A 10,000-nucleotide genomic window follows, 5' to 3' on the forward strand; every position below is an offset into this window, starting at 1 on the left:
GTGGCAGCCAAGTCGAGCTGTAGGCCTACCGGAAAACAGGCAGAGGAAAAGAGGCAATGCTGTTGTTTCCTTCACTGGGCGAAATACTCTACTTTTTTATTTATATTTTTTCTAGTATTTTTTCTAGTATTTTTAGTGCTTCCACCAAGGTGGTTACTGTATGTGTTTGTTCAAGTTGTGTGTACAATTGTTTTTTTGTACATTCGTGGTGCGTGTGTTTTCTGTCCACCAAAGGGCGGAGGTGCGCTCTCTCAGCGCTTTTCTAATTTCCTTATTCATTTGTTTTGTTGCATTATGTTGTCACTGGTCTTCTCTTTACTTAGCCACTATCACTTACATCCCATAGGAATGAATACAGCCCTGAGCTTGGCTTCAGTCAGCTGTCTTTCACTACACATACCACCACTGCAACACTCAGCTTGGAGGCTAGAGGAGATGCACAGTCTCACAGTCTCCTCCTCCTCCTTCTGTTGGAGGTGGTGCAGTTTGTGGTGGTGTGGTAGTGTGCTCCTGTGCATCTGGTGGTGGATCTCTGATGCCTTTTGAAGTACTGTCTGTAGGTGTAATGCTGTTGATGGCTGATGATGGCTCGAACCCACGACCTACCAGTCACTGCTCCAATTCGGGCAATTGGGAGCCAAAGCACGATACTGCGCTGAGTTAAAGGTCCAGCTCAGTGCTACCATGTCTGTGTGAGCCTTTGGCAGGAGAGGTTTACTAACGTTTTACCGCCGAACTCAACTAGTTGGCATCCGTTACACATGAATTCATTCATCATAGACGTGTCGTGTTCGGTCTATTTGAATAAAAAAAGTGGACATGTGTTGAAAAGTAGGAATATTAGCGTGCATTAGTATTGAGAGTAGATTTTGTTTTGTCGCTATTGGCTCACTGAAAAGCCGCTAGATGACGTTATGTATGACGTCACACGTCACGCACGACACGCTGATCCCTAGAAAACGTGCCCCCATGCCTTCGTTCACAGTACAAATGGGCAGTGCTAGCTACTGTTTAGAGATAAGAGCTAATCTGCAGCCCTGCTTAACCGTGGGAAACGCTTCTGACGGCTGCACAGTTACAATTATGTTGAAAAACAATGATTTTGTCATTGAATCTGCGCGTTTTTAAAGGCGCCAGATGCACCAAAAAGTCACTAAAGCCGCTAGATGAGGGTGTCTTGCCCCTGTGCATCTACTGCTTCTGTGAAGCCTTTCGCTGGGCTGTAGGTAGACGATGAAGAGGACTGCAGGTAGTCAAAAGTCATCCATCTTGGACGTCTACAGTAGAGTTGCTTGATTTGATCCTGAATTAAATGTGTCTACACATAATACACACTGCAAAATCAGATCAGCATATTGCACGCATCTACATACCCATATTTACATACACATATTGACGAAATAATAGAAAAACAAATGGAATGTTCCTTGAGGCTGCATATTATTTGGGGTTCGCTCATGAGAGCGAGCAGGTTCTTCCTCTTCCTCCTCCTCCTTTTCCTATGTCTCCTTTTCTTCCTCATCTTCCTCTTCTTCTTCCTCTTCATCCTCCTCCTCTTCCTCACGCACCTCCTCCTCATCATCTTCCTCTTCATCCTCCTCTTTCTCCCCTCAGAGATTCTTGGAGTATTATTATCATCAACAAAATATTGCAATCTCTCTGCTCCCCTCTTCCTCCTCCTCATCCTCCCCCTGCTCCTCATCATCTTCCCCCTCTTCATCATCATCTTCCTCCTCTTCTTCCTCCTCCTCCTCATCTTCCTCTTCCTCCTCCTGCCTGTGGTGCTGCCCCTGTACATCTGCTTCCTCTGCTTGCTCCTTTTGAAGTGCTGTAGGTGTCACGGGGGTGCTTCCAGAGGGGAGCAAGCGGGTAATTTGCCGGGTAGCTTAAGCGGCGCACTACGCTGATGGCTTAATTAGCACGTACCCCTGCCTGCTCCCCTTCTTGATCGCCAGATGTGGCCTAAGATGGTTAACCCACACACCGCTACTGAAGCACTTGAACCTACTTCACACTGGCTGGGTACATCGTATTGATCAGAGCTGGGGTAGCATACGCCACAATAACTTCTGTGCGTTTGAAACATGCTATGTTGACATGTAAGTGAAAGTGAAGTGGAAGTCCAACTGGGACACTCCAACTCCCATTGTCATTGTGACACAGCACTCCACAGTACACAAGTGAACACTGCACACAGCGAAATTGCATTTATGCCTCACCCTTGCAAGGGGGCAGCCCACAATGGCGCCCGAAAGGGAGCTGTACGGCGGGACGGTACCATGCTCAGGTTACCTCAGTCATGGAGGAGGATGGGGGGAGAGCACTAGTCATGACCCTTTTTTCATTTTCTTTGAGTTGTATCCAGTGTTCCACTGTACTGCTGAGATGTACGGTATGTACATTCTCTGTCGTTTTCAACTATAGGAAGCACTAATTATTAATCTCACAAAGATTATTACTCAATTTTTTTATGTTTTATCAAGTTTATTATTCATCACTCAGGATTTATCGGATTCAGGTACGTCAACTCAACCAGAGTTGTGGTGCTTAGATTTTTGTCAAGGCGTAAAACTGGATTTTATGATAATAGGTTTATGACATTATGTATTGGATTTGATATTTTGATTTTGGTATTGGTATTTCGCACACAGCTCAGGAGAATGTCTTGTGTGTGTGTGTGTGTGTGTGTGTGTGTGTGTGTGTGTGTGTGTGTGTGTGTGTGTGTGTGTGTGTGTGTGTGTGTGTGTGTGTGTGTGTGTGTGTGTGTGTGTGTGTGTGTGTGTGTGTGTGTGTGTGTGTGTGTGTGTGTGTGTGTGTGTGCTTGCGTGCGGTGGGTGAGAGAAATCCAGAGATCGACACGTATGTTCAGTATATATGGCTGTTGTTGTTGTAAAGTATGTCTGCATACATGCATGGGTAAATGAAGTGTGAAGCGGTGACTGCATCTGAGTTGCACAGGAATTTGCTCTTTGACTGGCTGTACCTCAGGCTGATGTGATGTGTGCTGTGCTGCGTTGGGTTTGCCAGTGTCACTCGCTGCTCTCTGGCTGTGGCTCTTTTGGAGTCGTGACGAAGAGCCGAGCTGAGCCGCCCCCTCACCGCCACGGCACGGCACGGCACGAACAGGCCTGGGAGGCAAACACAGCAGGGTGGAGCGGAGGGAGAGGGAGAGGGAGAGGGAGAGGGAGAGGGAGAGAGAGAGAGAGAGAGAGAGAGAGAGAGAGAGAGAGAGAGAGAGAGAGAGAGAGAGAGAGAGAGAGAAGAGAGAGAGAGAGAGAGAGAGAAGAGAGAGAGAGAGAGAGGAGAGAGAGAGAGAGAGAGAGAGAGAGAGAGAGAGAGAGAGAGAGAGAGAGAGAGAGAGAGAGAGAGAGAGAGAGAGAGAGCTGGCTGGGTGCTGCTGCTGCTGGTGACAGAGTCCCTGATGGTTAGCATCAGTGCAGTGTGGGGGTGGGCTGACAGGAGCCAGATGTACTCTCTGGGCACTATTCCCTGATTACTGTGTGTGTGTTTTGTTTGTATTTGTGTGTTACCTATTTCGTGTGTGTGTGTGTATATGTATTTCTGTGTTACCTCTTTCATCTTTGTCAACGTGTGCGTGTGTGTGTCCCTTTTGTCCGCCCAGGGCAAGACAGTGACCCTGAAGCTGAAGAACGTGATCTTCGAGGTGAAGACGCGGGCCTACACGCTGCAGTGTGCCGTCTCCAGCGCTGACGAGCTGTTCGCTGCCGCTAAGGACCTGCTCAGGGTGGAGGTGGACACTGTCAAGCCAGAGCCCCTCAGGCTGAGGCTTATGGGTAATGGAGTTCAGAAAGTACACAGCTCTGACAGTGATTGCATATAATGAAATAATTGTGTGTCTGTCTGTTTGTCCGTTTGTCCATCAGCAGTGTGTTTGTCTTGCTGATGCTTCTAGCTTTGGCCAGGTTGCCATCTCTAATTGTTTGTTGCCTTTGATTTGAACGACTTCTATTATATTCAAATACTCTCTTATTGCAAATGAGAAGTAAACTAACATAGAGTAGAACTGAACAATCTAAAAGTGAATTCACGAGTCCACTCACTTGCAGTTTCAAACGGATGTGCTCAAGCTGAGCACTTGATCTGTTAAACATAACATCGTCACAGCACTAATGCGAAACGTTGCAAAAGATTGTAATGTTTAACCAAAAAAAAAAATCCCCAAACCTCCTCAACTAACCAGGGCTAATTCTCTACTGGAAGCCTCTTTTCATTCCAAACAGGCAGTTTCTGATGCAGCGCTAGGCCAACACTGTGTAATTAGTCTGAGAAGTAAATTATAATTATCCGTATTTATATAAATAAATGCGCATACGTAGTATCCATAATAGCTGTAGTATGGACGAGTTAATTATACACTTATTGAACACTGATGTGCCTTTCCGCATCGGTAGGAATCTTTGATGACTCCATTAGTGATCGGGTTTCGTATAGACTTTGTGAGTGTGAGTGTGAGTGTGAGTGTGAGTGTGAGTGTGAGTGTGACGTGTGTGTGTGTGTGTGTGTGTGTGTGTGTGTGTGTGTGTGTGTGTGTGTGTGTGTGTGTGTGTGTGTGTGTGTGTGTGTGTGTGTGTGTGTGTGTGTGTGTGTGTGTGTGTGTGTGTGTGTGTGTGTGTGTGTACTGCACCAATCTACCTTCGTGAGGCCACTGCTATTGGAGCACACCAACAAGGTGGGGCCCTCGCTCCATGTGGGGCCCTGGACCCTGCATGTTTTGACCCCTTTTGCTGGGGTAGTTTTGTTGTCACTGGTAAAAGTAAAAGTGTAAAAACATGGTTAGGGATTGGTTTAGTTTGGGTACAGTTTAGCATTCTTTAGCTATTGTCAGGGTTAATATGAATGATAAGTCAATAGGAGGGCCCCTCAAAGATATTAAAGTGGAGGGGTGTGTGTGTGTGTGTGTTTGTGTGTGTTTGTGTTTGTTTGTGTGTGTGTGTGTTTGTGTGTGTGTGTGTGTGTGTCTGTGTGTCTGTGTGTCTGTGTGTCTGTGTACGTGTCCGCAAGGGCTTGAATAGAATGGAAAACAATTGTACAATGCAGGAAAAGGGCCTCCTGATATGCAGGGGGAGCTCCTGATAAATATGGTGCTTAATTTACTGGAGAGTTACTGAACTGAAGCCTGAGCCCCTTTTCAAAATGTTCCATCTTTAGTGGCTACTGCTGAATCTAGCTTTGCTTGGCTGCATGCTTTGTTATCCATCTTGCTTTGCCCCCACCCCAACCCACCACCCCTTGCCTTTGTCCAAGTTGCAAACTTCGTGTCGGTGATGGTGATGGATTTCAGACTTTAAGGCTTGTGACTTAGCAGTCTAAATCTTTCTTGTTAACCTGGAGAAACGTGTTGTTTTGCTGTGTGTGTGTGTGTGTGTGTGTGTGTGTGTGTGTGTGTGTGTGTGTGTGTGTGTGTGTGTGTGTGTGTGTGTGTGTGTGTGTGTGTGTGTGTGTGTGTGTGTGTGTGTGTGTGTGTGTGTGTGTGTGTGTGTGTGTGTGTGTGTGTTCGAGAAAGAAAGAAAGGAAGAAAGAAAGAGTGAGAGAGAAAGTGTGTGTGTGTGTGTTTGTGTTTCTGCTGGAGTGTTGCTAATTTTTTTACGTTTCTTTTTTTTGGCAGGTGTGCGCGTTTCTGGCTTTGTTGGGGCAGACGACAAGCGCGCCCAGCAGAAAAGCATCATGGGATTCCTGCAGTCAGGAGGAAAAGGAAGTGGAACAGGAGGAACAGGAACGGGAACAGGAAGTGACAGCATCAAAGCCGGCGAGCCAAAACCCAAAGCCCCAAAAACCGCTGCGGACACTTCCGCCACTACTACCACGACTTCCATCACCACCACCATGACCACAACCGAGGCTCCCCCTCTAGCGCCTGCTCCTCCAGCACCACCAGAGCCGTCTCAGGCCCTCACCTGGGCCAGAGCCAGGCCTGCCGCTGCTGCTACTGCTGCTGCGAACGGCAGCCACCCACAGCCTCAGCAGTCCTTCTTCCAGCGGGCCAAGGCCCAGAGGCTCCACCTGCAGACAAACCAAGGCACTGCAGCGGCATCGGGGTTAGCAGAGTCGGTGCCGGTGACATTGGCAGATAGCCACAGACATGACAACAACGACGATGACAACAACCATGACGCGGTGGCATCGCTCTGCGGGTTAGGACACTTAGAAACGGACACTGTCCAGTCCAGTCGCACAACTACAAAGGCCGAATGTGACGACGCCTGTGTAAACGTCAACGTCACATCATCGTCTTCAACCACGGCAGCTTCGAGTATGTCCACCGCGACTGGACGTTCCTCTGCGTGGGCCAGTGACCTCATCGTGTCGGACTCTCCGCCTTGCACGTCGGCGTCAGTGGCCGCGTTCGTCCGCCCCATCCCCACCCCCACCCCCGCCTTCGCCCCACCACCACCACCCACCTCCATCCAGAGCCTCACCTGCCCGGTGTGCTTTCGAACCATGCACACCACGGACCTGGAAGTCTTTAACCAGCACATCGACGCCTGTCTGAGCAGCAGCCCCGCTAGCCAGCCTGAGGACCATGTCATGACGAGCGTGGTGGAGGACCATCCCAACGAAGAGAGTCGAGTTCGGGCAGCAACACATCCGCAATGTCCCTCACAGCCAGATGCCAACAACATGGCTCCACCGGTGACGCTTAACGTTGTCAGTGATGAAGCTGTTTTGCATTTGCAAACTAGCGAGAATGAGGGAGAGCGGGTTAGCGTTACATCCAGATCGGAGCTCTCGGACAATACCTCCTTGGCCCTTGACCCCACTAGTGTCCCTGGCCTGCTTCCTGTGCCTACCTGTGCAGATCACGGTGACGATGACAATGACCCAATGACCCTGACGTGCCCTGTGTGCTGTCTGCCGCAGAGCACGCGAGACCTGGCCGTCTTCAACCGGCACGTGGACGAGTGTCTGAACCGCGAGGCACTGGAGGAGCTGCGAGGAGGAGACCCTACCATCACTACCACCACAAGCATCACCACCTCCTGCACACAAGGCACCGCACCCTTCACTAACCAGCCCCAAGGTGTGTGTGTGCATGCGTCTGTCCGTCTGCGCTTACGCGTGTGGGGGTACGCTTGTGTGTGTGCGTGTGTGTGTGTGTGCGCGTGTCTGTGTCTGTGTCTGTGTCTGTGTCTGTGACTATCTGTACACATTCCTATGTGGTCCTGTATATACTGTATTTTTAAAAGTGTCCTGTGAAAAAGCATTGACTCAGCATTTGTGTGTGTGAAATGGCCTTGCGCACATTCTCTTCATGCCCGCCCGCAGGCGTGTGCCGTATACACTCGGGGGGTTTATCCGTCGGCTCACAATGTACTGTACTGCTCTTTTTCCTCAGTGTTTCCCATACATTGAGGAAACTATGGCGGCCCGCCATAGTTTAAATTTGGCCGCCATAGTTTACGAAAATGTAAAAAAAAATAAAAAAAAATTTTACTTTTTTTTTTTTTTTTTTTTTAAACTATATCGGTTTTTGTTAAACACGATTTGAATTACGATTTTGAATTTCCTTCGCATTTTCCTCCTGGAGTAGCCTAAATACATCCTATAGACTTTGTATTGGTTAGATAAGTAGTCCCACGGTAACACAGAATGAGGGGAAAGCATTAGGAAGTGACCGTAAGGGTATTACAGTTGATTCATGTGTGCACACGTGTAACATCGGGTGAGTAACAGAACATGTGCGCAACGATGCGTTATGACACGCCGATATGCGAGGATCTTCGTTCAAATCGCTAGTCTCATGCATCATCGCTAACTGCGTTTACATCGCGTGCCGCGTGTAAGGGAAATGTTAGTTGTTGACATGTATGGAATTCACTTCAATTTGTGCTGTTTATTGCTTCAGTTGTGGACAAAACGATTGGCCAAACTCACAATAGAAAGCCTTTGCTGTGCTACTGTCCCAGAGAGCTGAAAAAAAACCCTTCATAGAAGAAGTCACTCTTAACAGGGGTGTTAACCAATCCAATGAGTTCTCTCGTTGCTCTCTCTCTCTCTCTCTCTCTCTCTCTCTCTCTCTCTCTCTCTCATAGTAGCCTACTACTTACCCATAACAAATGGTGAATTTCTGAGCCCTTTTTAATTTGTAGCACTGAAGGCATGATAATGCTTCATCATATTTTAGAAATAGGGCCTATGTGCCTTTTATATTCCAAATGTTTATCATTTTGAAATTGTTTCAGTTGTTTATGACTTGTGTATGACTGAAATTATCTCTGCATACTATCAGTGCTGCATTGCTTTGTAAAGATAGGCTATTCAACACACTTTAAAAACACACTGAAAAGATACGGCCATAGTAGCCTACTAAAAACATTTTGTTCATAATAATGGTGATTAATAAATGGTGGTCTTAAATTTTCATACTGACATCCTTAAATTTGACTTGGTAGATCACGGCAGACCATCAACTTCAAAAGTAGATCTTGGTTAAAAAAAGGTTGGGCACCCCTGCTATAGAGAGAACCACAAGTGCTTGAAAGACAGAGATCAAAAGCCTAGTCAAGTTGTTGTAGTTTACTTGGGTTTGGGAGCAATATAAAAAAACCTTCAGAGAAGGGACAGTTGGGATGAGTTTACTAACACTCCCTAGGCTTTGTTTTACAGTTGTAATGAGTTGGTGACAGACCTTCATTGACACAGCAGAGGAGACATCGGGCTGCATATAGAAATTAATGTGTGTAATGAATGTGAATATAGACATAAATGTGTAATATGTTTGTTCAGCCCTTTTAATGGGAGGAATTTGGAAAAAACTGGCCCTGTGACCAGCACCCCTCATGTAGAATTTGTATGCCTACAGATATGTGTGGGGGAAAAAGGCATAGCCTACCCTATAAGACCCTTTTTATCTATGCGTTATAACAATTTCACAGTGCTCTTAAATTCTTATCTCTGCTCCTATTTTGTTTTATTGTTTTCCCAGACCCCTGCATGAGGGACGAATGAAACTGTGTTGTAAACAGAAATTATTCACTGTACTGCATTTTTTGACAATGACAATGTACTACTATTATACAAGTCATGGGTAAAATGTTATGTAGCCTTATTTCTCAAAATATAAATGGCTGAAATATAGGCCCAGGCCTACAGTTTCTCCATGCGCCAATGTCATACTGTAGTCATTGTTTTGCCGTTTTTTGCATTTACGCTGCAAGAATACAAACCCACCCCCCCCCAAAAAAAGGCCCGTGTGAGAAGACACCCCCCCCCACCCAGACAAAGTAAACCCCGGCTGCCCCCATAGTTTCCAAAATTTCTGTGGGAAACACTGTTCCTTGTTGTGGTTCCTATCAAATAGACTGGTCACGGGGGTTTGCAGTGTTATTGAAATGTAATGGTCATATTTTCACTGCATATTTTTCACAGTTTTTTTTTTTTTTTTAACTTTTTGCTTGAGTAGTCATCAGACTTCTTTGGTGGTTCATGCTTTTCTAATTACGAGGTTCCTTCATAAAAAAAAGATTCCAGTTGGCAGCAGCTTTTTTTATATACTTACCGAAGTGAAACTAATTAATTGATGGACACATTTTTTTGCAGTTGATCCACTGTTTGTAAATAGCACAACTCAGCTGGTGATTGTCCACTTAGTTTGTCCACCTCTGTAGTTCAGTGCAGTAGAGATTAGATCATACCTGGATAGTGAACCATTGCTTTTCTGACACATCCAGTGGTGTGAGTATGAGTTTAAATTTCTCCTCTTTGTGTTACTACAGGTAGAGGTCAACCTATTCAGAAAAGGGCAAATTCCAGGGGGAAGAGCAAAAGGTAAGTCCCCCAACATCATCTGGGATTTTTAGTAGACACTGTCCACCATCATAGTGTTAATTTTGTCAGGTTTTTTTATTTAGTCGTAGTCTTAGTCACAATGACGAAAATTAATTTTAGTCTTAGTCATATTTTAGTCATTGCCTTCCCAATTTAGTCTTAGTCTTAGTCTAAATGACGAAAATCAATTTTAGTCTTAGTCCATTTTTAGTCA

General features: G+C 46.2%; 1 protein-coding gene across 1 annotated transcript in view; it reads left to right on the forward strand.

Moving 5' to 3' along the window:
• polk (polymerase (DNA directed) kappa) overlaps positions 1–10,000 on the forward strand; it is a 22,736-nt gene that overhangs the window by 9,935 nt on the left and 2,801 nt on the right. Inside the window, exons 11-13 of the mRNA XM_063195247.1 lie at positions 3,623–3,794; positions 5,627–7,039; positions 9,735–9,786. Coding sequence (XP_063051317.1) covers positions 3,623–3,794; positions 5,627–7,039; positions 9,735–9,786 — 1,637 coding nt within the window. The remainder of the gene's footprint in view (positions 1–3,622; positions 3,795–5,626; positions 7,040–9,734; positions 9,787–10,000) is intronic.

The sequence above is a fragment of the Engraulis encrasicolus genome, chromosome 3, assembly GCF_034702125.1.
Source record: "Engraulis encrasicolus isolate BLACKSEA-1 chromosome 3, IST_EnEncr_1.0, whole genome shotgun sequence".
NCBI lineage: Eukaryota > Metazoa > Chordata > Actinopteri > Clupeiformes > Engraulidae > Engraulis > Engraulis encrasicolus.